The sequence below is a fragment of the Triturus cristatus genome, chromosome 5_1 (assembly GCF_964204655.1).
Source record: "Triturus cristatus chromosome 5_1, aTriCri1.1, whole genome shotgun sequence".
NCBI lineage: Eukaryota > Metazoa > Chordata > Amphibia > Caudata > Salamandridae > Triturus > Triturus cristatus.
Window position 1 is genome coordinate 609,236,083 of NC_140587.1, and position 23,111 is coordinate 609,259,193.

Consider the following 23,111-nt stretch of genomic DNA (forward strand, 5'->3'; position numbering starts at 1 on the left):
ATCCATTAAAGGGCAGGTGATATTCTGACAACTAGAGGGGTTGGATTTCAATCACTCCGTGTTTCACGAGTGCAACAACTCAAGCATTACCAGGAGGCCACAGACCCACTTAAGAACAGCGAGCACCAGATGCCATGTACTATGCAAAATATTATATTCTCGAAATTGTATTCCTGGTTTCTTTGGCTTGGTATTCAGGATCAGGTGTCAGCGATTGGATTTTAACAAAGTTTCATACTCTGATCGTCCGTAAATTAACCCTGTGTGTCAATAAGATTTAAAAAAAACTTGAGATAGTTTCTCCCAACCAAAAACTGTGTGGTCTTCTTTGTGTTGCGCGCAGAAACTATGATTGGGTTTCAATCACGAATGAGGCTTAGTGTGGAAACGCTTCTAGTTTTCTAGGGTTGCAAGCACCACTGTTTGCGGCGTCACGGAACGGAAGGAGGCTGGACTGTCAACAAACACGAGTGCGGCGGTAAAGGTCGCTTGCGAAAACCTGCGATCGTTTGCAGAGAGGTCATATCGGCAGGCGGCATTTCATCAGCTCACGATCTCCAGGGCACTCGCGTTGGGCGGGTTAGCAACTAACGTAGGCAGCGCGTGTGTCACGTGACTACCTTGTAACCCTGGAGGCCGGGTAGGAGGAGGTTTCGATCCATAGGGGGGGTGGCGGATAACTTTCTCATAGCTGTGGGGTGTGTTAGGGCAGCTATCGGCATGCCTCATTCAGACACCTTTGACGACGTAGAGGAGTGGGAAGGTGTGGGAGCGCTGCAGCCTCCTCCCTGTCATTCAGCAACAGCAGCATGTCCGAAGAGCACGCGGATTTCAACAGAGGCAACCCCAAACTCAACGATTTGCCTAGCCACACCGCAGTAGTGAAGAAGGCAATCCTTTTCCTACGGCAGAAAGCTGAGACCGAGGGCTCGCGCTGGCCCCTGGGTTTGTCGGATGAGTTCTTGCTTCGATTTCTTCGAGCCAGAGATTTCCACATTGACCCGGCATTCAAGGTAAACAAACGCACGTTTCCGTCTCACTGGTTCATATTGCGGTCTACGGTGGTTTCCATTGCAAACCTCTGCGCGGTTCTCTTGCATACACTTGGAGTTACTCATTATTTGCGAGGCACAGCGTTCGCCAGTTACCTTGCCTCGTGCTGTCTGTGGCTGTGATTCCGCAAGGAGAGGTTCTCTACCGATTTTGTTCCTCTACCACATTGGTGTCGGTGGGTAGTATATCTGATGTGGGTTATCCTCCCAGAGGTGTTTTGTAGGTTGGGGTTATTGTAACCTTCCTAGCTTTTTGCCTAATCTGTGTCAGCAGTGGTAGTGCGTGGCGTGGGGGTTAAGTGGGTCTTGTGCCTGTCACAGTGATCTAGGTGGCTTCATGTCAGAGTATTTCTAGTACAAAGTTTGTGAGTTCTTCTGGGGTGTATTGTTCCAGATCTAGATTTTATAAGAAACAAAACACTCTTGGTTATTGTTTATCCTTCTCTATGCAACAAGTGTGCCCCTATCATCCAGTCTCTTTTGTTCTTGGGTGCACTGAACCCGCTTTGTTGTCTGTTTCCTGACCCAATGTGTCTAAATTGGGAGGTCCAAGTGCCCCTGTACCCATGTTTCCTTGCCTCACGAGAGCCGTCCCTGAGGTCGTCTTACCCCATGTCCACCTGTTATCTCTAATAAAAATAACATTGACTCTCCAAGAGTGGTTCTACTTGAAAACAGTTTCCCTCTCAGAAAAAATACCATCATAGATGCCAACAGGTTACATGTCATGTGTGCAACTTTGTGCCAGTAATGGCTTTTTAGTCAACAACATTTTCTTTGCATGTTGGTAGTTTTAAACCAATATTTCTATTGGAGAAGAGTGAAAGTAGAAGCTAAAGAGTTTAACATATTTTAAGTAAGAAAGTCAGGCTAACAAATGGTGTCATTCATAATATGGAGCCAGTGGTAAGTGATATAACATATGTATTCTGATCATCTTTATATGCTGGATAGTATATGCGGTAGAAATTGTGGCTGAGTGTTTAATTCTCCCAGGGTACACTGTGACACATCTCATGGTTGCAGTGTGTCGTATGGCCTTTCTCTGGTTGGACTACCCTGTTGTTGCAATTTTTTTTATCACTTTTGTATTGTGGTGATCATTTTGCCTAAATTATATCTTATTAGGTGTTTAGAGTTACAGAAACTGCTATAAAAACAGGTTCAAATGTCTCAAGATTCACTAGAATGTGCCAAGGATACAAGGGTATATCTAAGGGTTCTTCCTAGAGTCTGGGGTAATTACAAAGTGCAAAAGCATGCTCAGTGCTCGCATGTGGTTCACACACAATATATAAAAGGCTTGCAGTGTGAAAACAGGAACTCCAAATGACCAAAGGGTAACCAAATATAGCTTCGTTTCCAATATTTGCAGTTGACAATAATATTGAGAACATATCAAAATTTGGCTTATGAATTAAAAGTCTACTGCATTTCAACCCAACCGAATAAATGGGTCATCAGGACAGTAGAATAAAACATTCAGAGGGAAGGAATATAGGCAGGCTAGAGGTCCCAGTTTGAATCACCAGGCCAAGGCTAGTGTACAGCACCTTTTGAAAAGAGAAGGTCCATCGAGAAGGCAGTAGGGCACTGCTCGGTATATTCCATCATTTAACCCGTAATAAGACTCGGGGACGTTTCAGTGTCCAAATATTGGAAAGCAAAACTATAATTGGATTATTTTTGAGAATTTGGAGTTCCTGTTTTTTCAGTCTAAGGCGTTTATATAATGTGTGGGTGAATCACTGGTGAGCACCGAGCGCATTTGCTGCACTCTTTGTTCATCAGTGTATCGTCCATTGTTTACATTAATAATTCACTTGACATATCTGTGCCTGGCATGCTGTTTGTCTCTTCCAATAGGTTTTGTCTGTTCATATCTATCTCCTATGGTTCTTATGACCAATATTGTGCATGTAGATGCTTTTGCTCAGTTGGATATAACTTTTTACAATAGTATTTCCTTAATTTCTTTGTTGTAATTATTTTTATTGGTACCAGTTCCAAAAAATAACAACTGCGACAATGCCAAACAATCAAATCAGCTTTATTCGAAAACACATAGTGTATTATAAAAGCTACATAAAATGACTTCTGAGTTAAAAGCACGTCGTTAAAAACAAAAAGCAAGTCAATAAAATGAGAAAATAAAAACAAAATGGATAGAAACAGGCTTAGACCTCCTCTGTAAACAATAACATTTCTACAACTGCTTCATATGGCTTATAACAGCCAATAAGTATCGTGACAGTACAACACATATGTACAAGCATGGTAGTGTTTGAAAATACATAAAAGCTGGGCGACATTGCACAATCAAAGTTGTTTTAGCAGCGGCTTAATAAGGCATTTTCTCAACTCTGTAAAACAAACACAAAACCAGAATATGAATAGTCCTTTGTTTAGAAACTTTGTCACATGGACATAACTCGAGATCGGAGGCCCAGTTGTTAATATTTGGAAAGGTCGTTAAATAATGAAAAATATCCAGCAGAAACCTAGTCAGGACAAATCTGTGCTGATGGTTATTTACGTTGGCTAGATAGGGTTGCATATCATGGCTGGTCAGAATTAACTGGTTCTTCTGCACAGAGGGTTTCATAATCTCAGTGGTTATCCTAAATCCTCTAATAGAGATAAGCATTTTAATTTAAGAGATTTCTTTGGATACTGCCAACAAGCTCCGGGTGGTCAAAAAACTGAGACAATGTATATCCATCATGGGTACAGAAGAGATGGACAATCATCAATAGCAAGACATGCATACCCAACAATGGGAGCGCAACAAATCTAACAGTGTGGAGAAGACGTGTGAGGGATGGGAAAGGGAAAGAGCAGAACCCAAGAGGGCGAAAGAGCGGGAGTAAAGAGGAAGGAGAGAGAAGAAAGTTGTGCGAAATTAGTGGTGAGACTGGAAGCTGGGGAACAGAGGACGGGTGAGCTGTGCGAGCAAGCTACATCCGCAGGCGGCCTGGTGGTGAGGCGAGGGCCAGGAAGGGTGATGCGAAGGGGGCAGGAAAGGAAACGGGAGGGGGCAGGGGAACCCAAAGTAACCAAGGATAGGGCCAGGGCTCGGTCGGTCTTTCAATATTTCCTTGATTTTGAATGTGGTTGTAAATGTTAGGAAAGACTAGAGCACATTTGTGGCAAAATTCCGGCAGTGCATTGGTTAGTGCCAAAAAGAGTTTTACCCCACTTTAACAATGACACACAATTTCTCAGAGGTGAGAAATGTCAACCTTTTCTGGGCAGCCCTTGATTATTGTTAGTGAAACACAAACGTTTCTCTTTGTAGAAGTCTAAAATTTACCAGTGTACGCCCTATGAAGATATCACTTTCCTTGTGTGTGTTTTTATTTTAATTAAATGTCTCTGCAACTACTTAGCTGCTGCAGCTTTTTTTTTCTCCAGCCTCTTGTTCACCCACCCATCTCAGTTGTGCACCTTGAAGCATTAACGTTATTGTCCTTCTAATCTGTTGAGATGGAATTCCGTACATTCTGGTATTGTCGCTCAGATTTTTCTCTTGTGGTTTGTCAGACAAAAGAAATCCTTATTTCTGTTGCTGCTGTGGATTAAACACCGCCAGCAGTGGGCATTTTTGGTATTTCGCGAAAGTACTACAGAATTTCCCTAATATATATACATAATAAATGCAGAACTGAAGCACAGCACTTCTCGAGCGCATATTAGAGTAGCAAGCGTGGGAGAGTTAACACATAAAAGGAACATGTCTATGCTTTGCGGTATGTTTAGCAAGTGGTTGTCTGTGCTTTTATATATTCTTTGACTTTTTTGTACTCTGCAGCTTTAAAACTTTTGCAAACTTTCATAGCTTTTGGAGTTGGCCCAAATATATTTCATAATACATTGTGTAACCTTTCTCTAGTGCTAATCATATTATAAGGGCTCTTTAAATGGTTTGACTATTTCGCTTTTGAACACTTAACTTGATGAGGCACTGTCTTTTAAAAATACATTTCTTGACATTGAGAACGGGGTATCTTTCCAGCCCCCAACCCATGTCTCAAGCAGAGTATGTGGACACAGTGCAGGAGTGGAGCTTCAGTGGGAAAGTTTCTCCTTTGTGCATGTTATTTTAATGTTAGACACGCCCTTTACTTCTATGAAGTAAGACTGGAGAGATGGTCCTCTACAAGACTTTTGAGACAGAGATATTCTAGTTGGTTGTGCAAGACAAGCACATGATGTGTTTCACTGCAGGTTTAATTTCCAGAGAAGCAAATCCACCAAACTTCAGAGGAGGGGCGTGTACAGCGTTATTATGTATGCAACCATTATGAATGAGGTTTAATTTGGTTCTGCTTTGCGTACAGTTTTTTTAAATTTTTTTTATTATAAGTGTTTCATTTGGGGGCATCTTTTTATAGGCCTACATGCATGCCGTCGGGGGCACATGTGAAATACTCTTCCAGGAGGCTTTGTAAATCATTATCTTCAGGGCTCAATGGTGACATCAGCATTTGAATACTCGGAGATAAAAAATCCTTCCTGGTATTCCTCGAGCGTTGCTTGGAATTCATTGGCATGATGTCTGTACATAATTGGGCTAAGGGTGCCACCTTATTGTGGTTTTTTTCTGTTCCAGCCTGCCGTAATTTTTTTCAGTTCCTTACTAAAAAATTCACAAGTCTACACCTGCAGATTGCCTCTTTTATTTGGATTGCAGTTCTGTGTTTGAGGATTCACATATAGTTCCTAGAGTACTGCTTCAATTCTTTGATCGCTTTAGACTTCCATCATTACTGCTACAGACCAGTTTATATTCATGTGATTCGGAAACTGCACATGCTAAGTAGGGAGGTTTTGCGCTTTTGCACCCACAACCTATATTTTTCTTTCTCCCCAAGGATTTTATTTCTTCTGGAAAATCATTTCTCTACACCCTCATAAAATGGGAGTACAGAAGAAATATTCCACCCCTTTAAACTCTTCTAAAATACATTTGATGGGAGTAGTGATTTTGTTATGGTTTTAGGACGAAAACCTCTGTTAAGATTGTTTGTCAATATGTACAAAGTTATGACTTCGAGGGTGCTTGCATTTGTAATCGTCACTCCTCCGCCCATTCCCTGGAACACCCATGATCTTGCGCCTAAACCTACAAAGGTAGAGAATCTGTCATAATCTGTCTGCCTTTCAACATGGTATATGAATTTAAATATACAAAATTCTCCAACCAGGTGTTGTGAATCAGGATGTGAAGATGTGAAATTAGAATCGCAAATTACTTTTTTTTTTAGAATCCTTGAGTTACATTTACAAAAACATTTGTCAAGCGGGTGCTTAATAGTTCGTCCTCCGTGCTAAAATGAATAAAATGGTCATTCAAAGAAAGGACACTTTTCCATTTTTTTTGTCACTTACATGTTTGCTTGTAAGGGGACGGTGGAGTGCATGTTTTATACGGAAAAACGTTCAGGTTTCTATATAAATGTTACTGTCAATCAGAAACTTCAGGATTCTTTGGTTCATAAGGTTGAAAAACAGTTTGTTCATGTTACCCCTCAAATACATGCCTCCATTGTTTGAGTCAAGGGCTCCCCCATATTTATAGAATACAGTAATGGATGAGCCGCCCTTCATTCAGGCCAGGCGTTTGTTGAGCGCACAGACTGCCTTATGCATTTCGAATACAAGTTGCAAATCTGATACAGTATGTAATACAAATTTATTGAGTGTCTCATCTAGTTCTTGTAACGTGAGCCTCGACATTTTTCTTTTACAGTGAATGACCTCATTTAATTTGATTTTGCTTGTTGGTGTCTGATTTTCCTTCAGGAAATCTGGTTTATAAAAATTAACTTTCTGAGGTTCATCCCCTGCGATATCACTTTATCTGTATTTCTAAAGTATTCAATTTTACACCCACTACCTCCTTCAAAGACCTAATAGCTGAGTTGTCGCTAAATCTAGCTGAGCCAGTTTGCTTTTAATGTATTCATCTGTTTTCCGTTCCATTTTCTTGTATTCTATTCCCTGAGCGTGCAAGGGTGTTTTGAGAGTACCTCGGGCTGTACAGCCTCCATTACAAACTATGTAACCAGATGACCATTGTGTTCATCTTCTTTTCGCTGTTCTTTCTTAATTGATACTGTTGCTCTGCTGAGGAGGAGTGTGGTTGCATCTCGGAAAACCTGTTTTTTATGTGAGCTTGTCAGTTTGCACATCCTGTTAACTCCTGAACTGCAGTGGCTTTTCCATCCCAGTGTTGAGCGCATTTTCTTTTTGCCATTTGGGGTACTTTACCCTCACGCCTCCAAAACATTTTTTCCACATAAGTGTGGTAACACCATGGGGATTCTAAAGGGATCTGGGGTTTGTGGCATTCCCTGAAGGGGACTGAGAAAATAGCCTAAATCGATCTAGTTTGGTTTTTTGGGTGAAAAATGGGAAAACAATACTCCGCAAAAAAGTGTAATTTCTCTCCCATCCCTCCCCCCCCCCCCCCCCCCCCCCAAAAAAAAAACCAACCAAAAACTGGCATCAATGAAACGTTTGCTGTGCTAAAATCACCGTCTTCCCAGTTTAATTTTCCACTTTTGGATTTGGATTTTTACTAAGAAGTGGCCCATTTTAACAAATGTTTGTGCTTTCAAATTACTTCCAGTTCATGGTGAAAAGGAATATGAAAGCCATGGGTGATGTCAGAAAGCTATACATCCCTGAAAAGTAGACACAATTCTGAATTCAGCACTGGGTAATTTGTGTAGATTGCTCAAGGATTTGACATAGAAAATAACTCTTGAAATGAAAAAATATATAAATGTAAATGAGTAGGAGAAAACAGCCATTTCCTACAAATTTTAATCTAACTTTTTGAGACTATGCCAATTTACAAAAGCAGGAGGGCGTGGCTTAGCCGGCTGCAAGATGGCCGCACTCTGAGTGGGCTCTGCCGGCCAAGCTGTTAATCCGCCATAATTCTGCAGACATCGATGGAGCCGTCTCCATAATCCACGCTATCCTGACTCTCCTTACCACTGATTGATCCTCCACCGGGCCCCCGCTGCAGCCGCAACATCTAGATCCACCGCTGGGACGGGACGCTGCGACTGGGCCCTCCTGTTGGCGTGCGGCCGGGTGCCCGAGTCGAGTTACTGTGGCGCTGCCGAATCGCTGCATCACCCGTGCTGATCCTCAAGGACCGGATCGCTTCACCGGAGCCAGCCTGCCGCCCTGCCTCTCCTGACCTGGTGAGTCGCGTCACTGCGGGGGTTCCTGCAGCAGGGTAGGGGGCGGATGTGTCGTACCATGGGGACTGGGCCTCTCTCCGCTTGGCCGCCATCTGTCACCACCCGTTCCCATTGCCTTAAGTCGCTCCCCCAACGCCCGCGACGTGGGTGGCGCACTTCCCGCGACTCCCTGCTGCCCTTGCCCCCGCGGGCGCTGACTCCTTTGCCGCACTTCTGATTCCGCGGCGCACCGGACCTGCAACGCCGGCACCTCCTTCTCTCTCAAGGCCTGGGGACCTGCTTTACGGCCTTCACCACCCTCCACCAAGTGCAACAGCGCTCCTGAACCCTCATCAGCTCCCTCCTTGGCAAGAGGCCTCTCCGCTATTTCAGGGCCTCGTGCTGGGTCAGCTCCCCCTCTGCTTCCCGCCCTGCACAGCCTTCCATGCCAGGCACGGCTGTAGTTGCTGGCGAAGTTGTTGGACTGCACGCCACATCTGAAACAGCCCCACACATATCAGTCATCGCTCTGGCTTTTTCCGCCCGCCTGAGGGCCCTGGCTCGCAGAGGCTCCTTGGTGTTAGCCCTGGCCTGGTGGCCCGGATCCGTTGGCTGGCCTTTCACCCTCATCATTCTCCTTCACGGGGCTTCCACTGGCCGTACTGTCCAACACACCTGCCGCGGCCTTCCTCCGCCTCCATCTGCCTCGCCTTGAGCCGCCACCCCTGTCTCTCTCAACTCTTGGCGGCCTCTGCTCACACGACTGTGCCAGATCATGGGGAAAGCAGACCCCAAACAACCCAAGCTCGCCTTTGATCAACGTCGGCAAACGCGGCAAGATGGGGCAGCCACTGAAAAGACGAGCCTGCCGCCCAGACTGACGCCGGCCCGACCAGAGAGGATGATTTGAAGGCCATCATGATTGTCATCAAGACCGCAGTCACTGGTATTGCCACCCAAATTGATCAGCTGTCGGCCCGATTGGACACTGTTAAGGCTCAGGTCGACTAACATGATACATGTCTGACCCAGGTTGAGGCGAAAGTTTCAGACGCTGAGTACGCCGCGACACAGAACCATCATAAGCTCCTACAAATGGACAAGGTTCTTGAGCTGATCAAGAACGAGGATTTGGAGGCGCGCTCTCGTAGGAGCAACCTTCGCATTTCGGGCATGCCTGAATCCTCCAACATCACTAAAATGGAGGACTTTGTGGAGCAACTCATCCGTGAGCTCTTTGGAGAAGTCCTCTCCCCCGTTTTCATTGTCGAGCGAGCCCACCGCTCTCCTGGCCCTCGACCTGCACCTGGACTGCCGGCTCGCCCCATCATCGCCCAGCTGTTGAACTTTAGGGATCGAGACGCTGTTCTCCATGCGGCCAGTGAGAAGGGGTAAATCCACCATCAAGGGAACTCTCTGGCTTTCTTTCCCAACTACACGATGGCGGTGCAGGCTGCCTGCTGCGAATTCCTACCAGCTAAGCCAATACTTCAAAAACATGACATCTCCTACTCCTTGGCATACCCTGCTAAGCTGCGTGTCAGGCAGAGCTCCACAAGGCAGATCTTCACGGAGCCGCAGGCCGCATTGACCTATGTGAAGAAACTTGACCGGGCTCAGCGTTCTTCCCCATCCAGCTCTCGGGCCGGCGCTGACAGTGACCTGAGCAAAAACGATTGACTTTTGCCTCCGCTATTGTATTTTTGCATGCTGTACCCTCTTATGTAATGCTGCCCTCCATGGCTTAGCTCCACTCTACTTCAGTCATTGCATGCATCTCCTCTCCCCACTGCTGAGCTCCCGCTCGCTGTCCGCTGGGCCCGGGGGCTCGCTAATGGTCGCGGGACGCCCCATTGCTCCTGTTGTTTCGAACTCCTCCTTCTCTCCCATGACCTCCTGCCAGCTTTTATTTCAGGCTTCCCGCCGCATCATTTGCTTTTACACATTGGGCCCCTGCTTCTTAGGTGCCCCAACAGTCCACCTCCGATTAAAATTGTTGTCCGCATTACCCACGACTTGGCCACCCTGTCTCTATGGCAGCGGTGTACCCCAGGTGAAACCATGCTTCCTCGGGATGATTCCCTTCCTTGTCTCTGAGCTTCCCCTTCCCAGTTGTGGTTCCCATGGGTGGGTGGGGTTGGTTCTTCAGCCTAATTGGGGTGGTTGGTGTGGGGTTGGGTTCTCTGGGATTGTTGCCTCCTTCTGAGGCATTGATGTTGTTTTTGTCTTTTGTCTCTTCCCGTAACGCAACATCTGCTACACTGTGTTTCGCACTGCACTTCTCTTCTTTACTGCACATGTTCCCCATTGCACATCTGCCCCATCTCATCATTCACACCCCTGGCACAGTGAAATGACGGACACCACTCTCTAGACCTGGAATTTCTGCGGTATTAATGACCTCCGCAAAGCTCGCTTGGTTCATGCCCACCTTATTCCGGCATAAGGTTGATATCTGTTCCCTCCAGGAGACCCATCTGCTGCCCGCTACCTCTCCCAGGCTTCTCTCTTGGCATTGGGGCGAAATTCACTCCTCCTTCTATTCCAATTACTCTTGCGAGGTGTCCATCCTTCTGCGCAGAGGGCTTCCCTGGCACACTTCTCAGGTAATTATAGACCCCGGGGGTGCTTTGTCATCCTACGCGGCGCTCTCCTTACCCAACCTTTGATCCTCGCGGTGCTATACGGTTCCAATTCCCATGACCCCGAAGGTTTGGTAGCACATTTCCTCACTGGGCCCAGCCGCGCTCCTTTGGGGGGGGGGGGTGATTTAAACATTACACTATCAGCCACTCTGGATCGCTCTGGGCCACATGCTCCGCGCGCAACCTATCTTTTGCACTCCGTACTTACCGATAACTCACTGTTCGATGCGTGGCGGCACACCCGCCCCGAAGATCATGAGGGCACTTGTGTGACAGGCTCCTGAGGATGCTGGTCCCGCTTGGACCTTTTGGATTACTACTCCAGATGCCTTTGCATGGCTCACCTCTGTGGAACATATGGCGCGTACCCTTTCCGACCACTCTCCCTTTCTGTTTGCAACTCCGGTATTCCCCGCAACGCATGTTCTCTTGGCGGCTGCCCCCAATGCGCTCCGGGACTCAGTTTTCTGTGATGGGATTCAAACCGCAATCACAAACTACTTTGACCTAAACGTGAGCTCTGTCGACAACTCCTCTACGCTCTGGGAGGGGTTTAAGGCGGTAATCCGAGGTAAATGCATCTCCAAGTCCTGTGTGTTACACTCCATTCGCAGCACTCTTGACAGGTTGGAGGTGGAGATCAAGGCTTTGGACTCCTCGCATTCTCTTGACCCTAACCCTGACACTCTTGTGCAGCTCTGGGGTAAACTCATCAATTTCACCGAGGCCAATAGAGAGCTCTCTTTTTTTTTGGGCAGGGAGGCGAGGGCGCGCCACTTCGGTGATGGGGATAGCCCTGGCAAGACTCTGGCCAACCTCTTACGACAGCCCCACGCTGCCTCCTTTATGACTGCGCTCCAGGACGGAGGCCCGGACAGAACTACTTCTTCTGAGGAGATAAGGGCTCGATTCACCGCATTCTATTCCCAACTCCATACAGCCGGGGCCGTGCCACCACACGACGCTCTCGATCATTATTTTGACACCCTTCAGCTCCTCTGGCTTGGCAATTCCCACCGGTAATACCTTGATGAGCCCTTCTCCAAGGAAGAAATCCTAGCTACTCTGACGGCTTGCCAGCATCCTTTTATAAGGCTTTCGCGCCCCTTCTGGTCCTGCACCTCACTGCCATGTATAACAAATCATTTGACAGTGGCCAATTTCCCCCCTCTCTCTGCGAGGCAATGCTCACGCTTCTCCTGAAACCGGACAAGCCCCCTGATCTCCCCGACTCTTATCGTCCCCTGTCTCTAATTCAGGGGTCTCCAACCTTTTGTGTAGTAAGAGCTACTTCTGGTCAGTGAAAATCATCGTGAGCTACTAAACCCCAAGCAACTCGCGCATTTTTCCAAGAGACCCCCCACGCCCGTTTCATTAACTTTAAGCCTAATTTCTTCATAGCCCGTACGGTGGTTTGAACAAAATACTTAATAACCACTCTCTCTCCGATGCATTTAATTAGTTTTATCGCGCCAATCCTATAAGGTGTCAGAACACTACATCACACAGATTACACAGAGATAATCAATCAAATGTTAAATAAGACAGACGACAAGAAGGTATAGGAGTCACAGGTCATCCATACTGGTAGGGCAGGATAGTTTAAAATTGCTTGGTCAGGAGAGGCAGAAACAAAGAATTTAAAACTTAACACCATGCATGGTTGGGGGTTTCTCTTTAATAATAATAATTGATTTCTACCCAAACTAACCTATTTTTGCAATTTTAGGGAAATGAAAAACTGGGGGAAATCAAAACGGTCCAGTCAGCCAATACTTTGCAGTTTTCAAGCAGCTCTTTGATAAGTTACTTGCTCACTGCTCTACATTAGGATTTTAACTTATAAAGAGCTAGCAACAATATGTTCTCTCTGACAAAAGTAGTAACCCACTGACCTGTTTACATTAGGTTATATATGCACTTTGTGATCTGCAAGTTCTTTACAGCAGATATATTAACCCTCTGTGCTACCTTACGATGAGTAAAAACTTCCTTTGCAGATTATTACACAAACCTCCGATCTCTCTCTTTCCAGGAATTACATTCATCACCCACTTAATTTGATATTTTGATTAATGTCTGAAATTTGCTGGAGGCCAGGAATGCAGCAGAAAGTGCTTTTCCATAATATTGGCGCCCCCACACAAAGTCAGCACCCAGTGGCACCGGTCGCGCTGCCCTAAAGCCGGCCCTGGCGTTAGCAGCACAATACAAAGATACACACCCACAACACTCCTCTGCTGAAAGCTCCTCACTGGTTACCAGTCACAAGAAGTTTTCATCCAAGCTATTAGGCATCACTCACGTAGTGATAAGATAAAGTAGTAAAGGTCCTAAAAAAATCACTGCAGGCAAAACTGATCAAATACTTTCAACCTAGAAACTTATGTTGCAGGCTAGCACAGGGTATATTAATTCCGCATACAATAACATGTGTTGGCAATACTTTTTCCATACAGGCCTTCAAATTAGGACATGCATTCCAGGCAAAGGTACGAGCCATTCAGACTCATCTAGAAATCAGAAGAATGGTTAAGAGCTGGTTATTCCAAGAGTGATTTCCAGGAAACATAAGTTTGTTTTGTCTGCAAAGACGAAAGTCAGACTCAATACAAATACCGGCTCAACTCTATTGCTGGATCAGGCCTGCACTGGACAACCATCTTCCTGAAGTCTTGTTTGAACAGAACATAATAGAAAGGCCAACACACCTGCAAAGTTAGTAGACTCCTTAATCTCCACGTGCACAAACCCTATGCAAGTACTTTTAATTTGAACGTCGGGTGCCACTTTGCTTTATTACTGTTAAGGCAAATGTAAAGCACATTGGCAGTCGATGTTAAAATCAAAGGTCCTTGCATGCTCTGAACAGCTTTCACAGTCATGCAAATGCAAATATATAGCGCGGTGTAGTAATCAGTGAAAGGCTTTCACCGATTACTACACTGCGCTATATATTTGCCTGTGCATGACTGTGAAAGCAGCTCAGTGCAGGCAAGCACTTTCAATTTAACACTGGCTATCACGCTTAATGCAGATGTAAAGTACGGTGGCAGGCTATGTTGAAATCAAAGATACTTGCATGCACTGAACCGCTTTCATTGACTACTACGTGAAGGCAAATTAAAGCGTGGTAAAGTCAGTGAGAGCGGATTAGTGCAGGCAAGAACCTTGAATTGTAACATAGGCTGCCACCGCGGTACCGGCCCAGTGCCTGAAAGGACTTCTAATTATAACGTTGCCTGCCACTGCGCTTTAAAACCGAAGGCAGATTTAAAGCGCAGTGGCAGCCAACGTTAAAATGAAAGGGCCTTCCATGCAGTGAGTCCATTTTACCGACTCTGCTACTGCTGGGTCAGGGGCCCACTTACCTCACAACAGCAGCTGCTCCGGGAGGCCCAAACGGAAAAGAAATGCGGAGCGTGGGCAAAGCCTGGAAAAGACAGGTGGCGCCTGACTAAGAAGAAAAACGTCACGTTCTCCAGCCCGCCCTGCCCCAGCTAAACTCCCTTCAGCCAATCAGAACAGCTGGTTCGTGTGAGGGCGGGCAAGGGCTAATAGCTGTCAAAGAGAATGAAGGGCTACAAAATGAAAAGCTTATATCACGTCTCAATAATTATACAGCAGCGCGAGCTACTCCCAGAGGGTCAGCGAGCTACCGGTAGCTCGCGATCGACCGGTTGGAGACCCCTGGTTTGTAGGTTCATCAAGGACTAGAGGTACCCAGAGCCAACAACTGAGTTGCACCGTACTATAGATTTTCTTTGTGTACCGAGTAGAAAACTATTAATATGGTAAAAATAGAGGATGAAAATTGGAAACCCATGTATTTCTGAAATGTACACCAGACAGTGGTGGCTGGTGAGATTTGAAAGTGGTCGGGCTTAAATGTTCGTGATGAGTGGCTTGTGGTGGTAGAGCGAGCCCACCCGCCATTAGGGAATTCTCCCCCTGGCAAAATTTGAAAAAAAGAGTAGAGAAACGGTGCAGTTTCAAGCAAATTTGAGAATGCAAGAATGATAATAAAGCAATTGTGAAAGTGGGCTTGTGACGTGGTGCTGCAATTGGTTCCGGGCAGATAGGCGTGATTTATGTCACCTGACTATGTGACTATCAGCGTTGCACTCTTTGTTGTGCAGCATCACATAGTGTGTAAGCCTATTAAGGTTCTGACATTTTTTACGCTTTTGTGTTTTATTAACATGTCGAACCTTTACACACGTACATACTATATTTCCTTCCGTGACCGGCACTTAAGTTATAGAGGGCTGAAGACACAGTAACTTATAACAGGCGCCTGATTGGAAACTGGGTCTGTCTGTTTGAATAAACTTGTATTTCAACTACATGCACAACATGAATAATTGATAAGGAATTAACTGTACAGAAGGGCAGCTCTAGCATTGGAGGGGTGAGCAATTAAGAGATGCTGGTATCCCCACCGAACCCCCTTCTTCCACAGAGCAAAAGAGACCCCAGAGTGCAGTGTCGGCTCGAATGATTCGTCAAAATTAAAGGAACCTGTTCAGCACAAACGAACGAAACATCCTGTACGAATGGAGCACAGCTCCTTAATAATGTTTGTTGGTCCCTTTCCAGTGCAAACAGATCGAAATGAGAAGAAATGACGCAAGGTATCCAGCGACCTACTTCACCAATAGTTCTTCAAAACATGTAATTTCCTCAGCTCTAGAAGTCCTATTCACCTTCACTTGTATGCTAAGGCTGTTATACTAAACTAAACACCCAGTGACTGCCAGAAAAGTATTTGGGTAGAAACCTCTATGCCGACCTATTCAATTTAGCAAGCGACCAATAAGAGTCTATGTTCGCATATCACCCACATAATATTCAACTATCTAGACATATATCATAACATTACATTTGGACATCAAACTTTTTCTAAATTTCAAATAAAAATTATTGTGCAAATTATTCTTAATTTTTTTTTCCTTTGAACACATATCTCTAAAAAGAATTTAAACAGGTAAATACATTCATGACACATGTAATGAATTAAGTTTTCATCAGTCATTTTTTGTAGGTATCACTCCATAATATATAGCATAGGACATCCCAGAAAAACACAAAAGTTAGTTAAAACTGACTCATCATTCATTACCATTATTAAATTGTCACTCAACCTCATTTTTACCATACCACACAACTCCTACAACATACAGTATAAAAAAGTGTCGACCTTGTGGAGGGTCCCAAGATGGTTGCAGAAGAGCCAATGAAGATGTATCCAAAGCACCCAGCTCAATGGATTATGCTCCCAAGGACCAATTCTCAGAAAAACAATTGCGGTCTACACGCGTTTCAGTGGAAAGACCACCTTCCTCAGGACCAAGATGTACTAAAACTCATTTAAGAAACGTGGGATGTCTGTAAATGAAAACAATAATGGTAACTGGGGGTAGTGGTAACAATTATACTTCATCAATATAATTTAATTAAAGTTTGCTTTTCATCTTTGCTCATACAGGTACGCAACTCCAGCGAGAGAATAACGAGATGATGTATCATAGTGCATGAAGTAGTTTGTGGCATGCCAGAAATTCGACAGTTTATTTACTGGCTTTCCTAACATCTTTTGTTCCCATACAGTCACAGAACGGAAGTAAACTCTTGGCCAATAGGGCCGTCAGAAGGTCCAAGTGAGGGGGTTTAGTGGAAAACTTATCAGTAATTATCCAATATAGTCATATATTCTAAGAAAATCACACAGGGGACATTAAGAGCTCAAGGAGTTCTGCGCACCTAATAAGTACAAGCACAGACTGTTTGTGAGAATATGTAAACGCGCACACCTTGCCTCGGGCCTCAACGCTCAATACATGCTGCAACCGGCCGGCAGCACCTGAAGGACTTTTTAAAAGTAGTTTACTAGTAATACTCACATTTAATTAGGGGGATGGGAGAGGGGTGCAAAATATGAGGTAGGCACTTCCCCTGACACCAGATACTGCATTTAGTAGCATTGGCTATTTGTACATTTCTGAATTTATGGTAACTCATACTAGCTTGTGATTCAGAGGCCATTTTGCAAAATGTCTTCTTTCTTGCATACTGCCTTAAATTTGAAAGGCACAAATGCAGGGCATCAAAAACAAATGTTCCATTATTCTGTGTTCCCACAAGTCTCCTTATAAAGACTGTGCCCACTTGTGTGATTGGGTCTAGTGAATGTAGGAAAACATACCCCAAACCGTGACCATGAGCAATTATATTTATCCCAGCACAGTTCATGTTCTATTTTTTCCTTTTCAATGTGGTAGCTGCAGATTTTGGGCCCTAGTTCAGCCACCAACAAGGAAAACCTACCATATTCGGACATTTCTGAAACCTGGGCCCTGGGGTGTCCAGGATGTTGTGACTTGTGTGGTTCTCACAAGGTTGGCTTACACAGAAGCTCTTGCAAACCTAAAACTGTGCCCCAAAAAAATTCTCATATTTCTGTGTGAGAAAGTTCTAGAAGGTGAGGGGAGCCATACATTTCCCTTACAACGTAGCGTTGCCCCACATCTCCCTATAAGATTGGTACCTGGTATTGTGGGTGGGCATTGCTCCTATGACCGGAAAGGCCCAAAATGCAATATGGACTAATCAAAACTTTCCACTGACCACTGACTCTTGTTTAACAACTTGGTTTGCTGTTGATTTGGAGTCCTAGCTCAGCCTGGACCCAGGAAAATCTACCAAACCAGACATTTCTGAAAGGTAGATGGGATTCCAGTGTGGTATACCTCATGTGGATCTTTCAAAATATTAATGCCCACAATGCCCTGCAATCCTCAAACTTTAACTACAATTACACAGTTTTCTCTCATTTCTGTATGGGGTTGTTCTGGAACCTTTAAGTAACCACAGATTTCCTACTACCCAGTATTCCCTACAAGTCTCCCATTAAAAATGAATGACTATGCATTTATAAAGCGCATGGCTACCAGAAGGCCTCCCAGCGCTAGGAGCAGAGTCATCACAGTACTACAGTTATGCATCAAGGAAACAGAAAGGTTTTAAGAAGTTTGCGAAAGGATACATAGTTGTCCTCAAGCCGGATATGGTTAGGTAGCTGGTTCCAACATTTCGCCACATTGTATGAAAACAGGCGTCCGCCACTCCGCACCCTGTTTATCCTGGGAACAACTCCCAAGTGTTTATTCCCAGAACGCAGGGGCCTATTGGGGAGATAGTAGGAAATAGTAGATCGGAGAATCAGTGGACCCTTGGACGAAAGAATCTTATGGGCAATACACAGAGATTTAAACTGCACTCTTTCCGCGACCGGAAGCCAGTGGAGCGTGGCAATGGAGGGTCTTGCAGATTCCCGATTGGGGACCTGCATAAGAAGCCGTGCTGCACAGTTTTGTACTGTCTGAAGTTTTTTTATCGTTGTACTTGGGAACCCTAGGTATAGCGCGTTGGCATAATCAAGTCGGGAAAGAATCAAAGCTTGAACCAACAGTCTCCGAGCATGGAAGGGTAGCAGGGGAAGAATTTTCCTTATCATCTTCAGGATCCCAGAACAGGTACCTGCCATTTTCTGTGCTTGCTTCTTAAAATTTAACTTCTGGTCCAGCCAAACCCCAAGGCTTTTGATCTGCTCTTTGGGAGGAGGCATGACGCCCAGACAGCTAGGCCACAGTGAGCTGGTGTTCAGGGTGGGGGTTTTGCCCAAGAACATCAGCTCTGTTTTAGTCCCATTAAGTTTTTAAAAAAGAGCCTTCCATCCATGCGGAGACCCTTTCCAAACAGTAGGCCAGATTAGTTTCCGCATTATGAGATTGGTTGAGGGAGACTTATCAGCTGGGTGTCATCAGCATAGGTGATGATCTGAATGCCAAAGGGCTTGACAACCTCAGCCAATGGGCTCATATAAACGTTAAAAAGCGTGGGGCTCAGGGAAGAGCCCTGAGGCACCCCACATCTCAGAGGCATACTTTCAGAAATAAAGGTGTTCTTAAACACTTGAAATGATCTGCCATCCAAAAAAGGACTCTAGCCACTTCAGTGCAGTTCCAGTCACTTGTGCCTTTCTGAGTCTAGCGATCAGTAATTGATGGTTAACCGTGTCGAACGCTGCGCTAAGGTCAAGCAAAACAATTGCCGTGGCGCCACCAGCATCCAGAATTTTTCTGGCTTCTTCAACCACTACCAACAGGGCGGTCTCCGTGCCCTGTTGGGGTCTAAAGCCAGTTTGTGAGGAATGGAAGCATTCATTCTTCTCCATGAAAGAGGAAAGAATGGAGTTTACATATTTTTCGGCAAATTTTGAAATCCCTGGCAAAAGCGAAATTGGCTGGTAATTCGCGAAATGCTTCTGGATCCAGACTTGGTTTTTTGAGAAGGGCTTTTACCATTGCACGTTTCCAAGGAGAGGGAACCAGTCCAGAGGAGAGTGAATTATTAATGAGGTCCAGTATAGTTGGGGAAACCGCACAAGAGACCTGATTAAGTATAGTGGGAGGGGCCACGTCACTAGGGGAGCCAGATTTCAGTGGATTGAGGAATTCTCTCTAAGGTCAGATGATCATGAGTGATCCTCCAGGGGGGAGGTATTTAAAAAATACTTGGTAGGGGAAAAAGACAAATAAATATCTTCAATTTAAAAAAAAAAAAAAATCTATTTTCCCAGATTATTACAGCGCCCTAGAATATCAGAGGGCAAAGATGGAGAGGGAGGGTTAAGAATGGATTTCGCAATCTGAAACATTTCACGCGGAGAGTTGGAGGCTGCAGTAATCCTTTTTTCGTAATACAGAGATTGGGCACTTCTAGTTTCTGCCTTATATTCTTTAGTAGCCTCTCTGTATTTAGTTTTCTTAATGGTGGAGAAATCTTTCCTCCAACTTCTCTCTAAGTGTTTACATTTTTGCTTCAGCTCTCTAAGCTTGGGGGGTGTACCAAGCTATTCTTTTGGAGCCTTTCTTGTTGGGCAACCATTTATTGGGGACCACCAAACCTAGGGAGGATTCAAGCCAGTTATTAAACTTATCGTTGGCAATTTCTGAGTCATCCTCAAGCACGGGTCTGGTATTACTAAGAACTTGCGCCCAAAACTCCGTAGGGAGTTTAGACCAGTTACGACTCAATTGTTTCCCCTTTTCCACCGGCTGATTACTAACCAGAGGGCTCCATAAAAAGGAAATCATATGATGATCCGACCAAGGTATGGGTATTGGCTTTTCAACAACAAGATTGATGATGTTAGAAAAAATAGGGTCAAGTAGATGGCCTTTTTGATGAGTGGGCCCAGTCATTTTCAAATTAAGTAAAAGAGCACCCAGACTGTCAGTCATTTCTTCTGCAATAGGAGAGGCAGTGTCATCAAAATGGATATTAAAATCACCCAACACAGAGAAAATTTGGAAGGGAACTGACTGATTTAGCTATTATCTCAGGTAGGTCTCTACTGAAATGGCCAATAGCTCCTTGTGGCCTATATATTAAGACCCCAGAAAAGGTACAGGTTTGGGAAAGACCAAGTGTGAAGGAGAAACTTTCACAATCAGGGATCAGGCTTGTCGATATGCGACAGTTAATTTTATCCTTATAGGTAATCGCCAGGCCCCCTCCTTCATTTGATTCCCGATCTTGCCTCTGGATAAGATATCCAGGGGGAAGAGCTTGGACCAGCACTGGGTCTGATGTGTTAGTGAGCCATGTTTCCTTGAGGAACAGGGCATCCGTTTTTTTTTCTTCAAGCAGAAGCCGGATTTCAGTTACGTGCTTAGGCATTGAACGGCAGTTCAATAGGCACATTTTAAAAACCGCCTGAAAAGAAGGTATCTTGGCAGCTGAGGCTGTGGCTAGGGGACCTAATTAAAATGAACAGTGAGGACATTTACTCCTGGTGCTTGTCGGTGCAATTGTATAGTCACATTTATGTGACCAGGTCTCTCTAAGATCATACAGCTGGTCTGCGGAATAAGAAAGCTTTTCTCTAGTGGGAGAACCTGGCCCCTGGGCCCAGTCGGGCGCGGACAGTCGCAGACAGACTTGCCTTAGGCGCGCCTTCGCTGAGCTGCCGCGTCTTCCGCCCCTTTTGAACTAGGGCTGACGCGGAGGCCATTGCAGCTAGACCGCTGACCTGGATTCGTAGTGCCCCCGCCTGAAGATCCCCTCCCGGATCATTGAACACCGCTCCTTCCCTAAACCGCAATGTGCAAATTAGCAAGTAAGACTCCAATATTTAAAAGTGCAATATAGGCAAGGTTTTTAAAAAATTCTAACTGTCACAACAGTATTAACCAGCTGTAGCCACGAACCGAACTGCTCGTGTTCAGTCAGTGCGCTCTGCCCCGCTGCGCGGCCACGTCATCTGCCCCTTTTGCAATGATACCTCACTTGTGTGTGTGGGCCTAACTCTTGTGACAGGAAGGGTAAAAAACGCAACATGATCAGATGACATTTTCCACTCAAAGACCCTTTTTGGCACCATGACTAGCTGTTGATTTTGATCCCTAGCCCAGCCGGCAACTAGAGAAGCCTATCAAACCTGTGGATTTCTGAAAAATAGATGTCCAAGGGAGTACAGTGTGGTGTGCCTTCTGTGGATCCCACAACTGTTTTTACCCTCGGTGCTCTGCAAACCTCACATTTTGGCTAAAGCACATGTTTTCTTCACATGTTTGTAAGAAAGTTCTGAAATATGTGGGGAGCCACAAATTTCCTACCACCGATCATTCCTCCCAAACCTCCACATCTCTGGAAACTAGACAACAAGGGGGGAGTCTAGAGTGGTGTGGCTTGTGTGGCTCTCACAAGGATTTCTTACCCAGAAGCAATCCTCCCTTGCAAACCTTAGATTTTGACTAAAAACACACATTTTCCTGAATTTCTGTGCCAGTTCTCAAATCAGCCACAAACTTCCCACCATCCAACATTCCCACGTTTCCCAATAACAAGGGGATCCCACTTGTGTAGGTTAGCCAAGAAACATTGGCACAGAAGGCCCTAAAGTAGTGCGTGCAGAGATCAGCGACTGGTTTAGCTGTCGTATTTGCAGCCGGGTTTGATGCCCATGATGGAAAGCTACCAACCACAGACCTTTTTGAAAGCTAGACACCCAGGGCATTCTAAGGTGGTGTGTCTTGTGTGGATCCCACAACATTTTCTTAACCACAATGCTCTGCAAACCTCAAACATTTTCTAGAATCATGCATTTTCAATTCATTTCTGTGATGAAGGTGTCTGGAACCAGCAGGGAATACACAACATTCCTACCACCCAGTATTGCCCCATCTGTCCTGATAAAAACATGGACTCACTTGTGTCACTAGGGCTAGTGACGGGACAGGAACGTATCATCTCACACCATCCTGTACTCCACAGGGTGTCTAGTTTTCTGAATTGTTTGGGTTTGGCAGAGATTCCTTGATCGGGGCCAATCAAGGGTCAGAATCCATACATATCCTCATTTGAAAAAAACATTGGTTTTGAGTGAGAAATATTGATTGTCCATGTTGCATTTTGTGCTGTTTCCTATCGTGGGTGGAAGGCCCACCCACAAAAATTGGGTTCCATTTTTATGTGGGAACGCTGAGTGGCTGGAAATTTGTGGATCACTGCAGATTCCAGAACTTTTCCTCACAAAATGTAAAGACAATTTGTGATCTTAGATACTTAGGCAAAGTTTGAAGTTTACAAGGCATTGTGAGAAAGTGAGTGGGATCAATGCACAGCGCACCAACGTGTACATCTCAGGGTGTTCAGTTCTCAAAATTGTGAGGGGTTGTTATTGTTTCTTTGGAGTCCATCTATTGCTGAAGCGAAGACTTGCACTGTAGATTTTGGCACAGCAAGATGTGCTAACTTCAAAGAGCAAATTTTAATAACGGGATCAGAATATTGAACCCTTGACAACTGGAGGTGAACTGTAATGCCACGTAAAGGCACCATCCACTTTACGGGCCATTCACATACCTTTTGTGTTCCACACACAATGACTTTCAGGCTGCCAGCCACAGGCCCAATCCAAAACAGTTGAACACACATCAACATACCGCCTCCATTCAAAGGCCTATCTCATTCAAACAACAGAGGACAGAATCACCAGTCACACCCCTCATCCAGTCGATGACCAACTTGCACACCAACACATCAAAAGCAATCCTCTACACACATATGGACAGACACGTCGTGAGTAGTAGTCTCATTTACTTTTTGCGATCCATTTTAGGTCTGGCATTAGCCAAGACCGTTTGAAT

The 23,111-nt window shown here is 45.1% G+C and overlaps 1 protein-coding gene across 1 annotated transcript in view; it reads left to right on the forward strand.

The window, feature by feature from the left end:
* The first annotated feature begins 662 nt into the window (after positions 1-662).
* The window catches only part of TTPA (alpha tocopherol transfer protein), a 154,220-nt gene continuing 131,771 nt past the window's right edge, over positions 663-23,111 (forward strand). Inside the window, exon 1 of the mRNA XM_085605540.1 lies at positions 663-1,013. Coding sequence (XP_085461666.1) covers positions 810-1,013 — 204 coding nt within the window. The 5' untranslated portion in view covers positions 663-809. The remainder of the gene's footprint in view (positions 1,014-23,111) is intronic.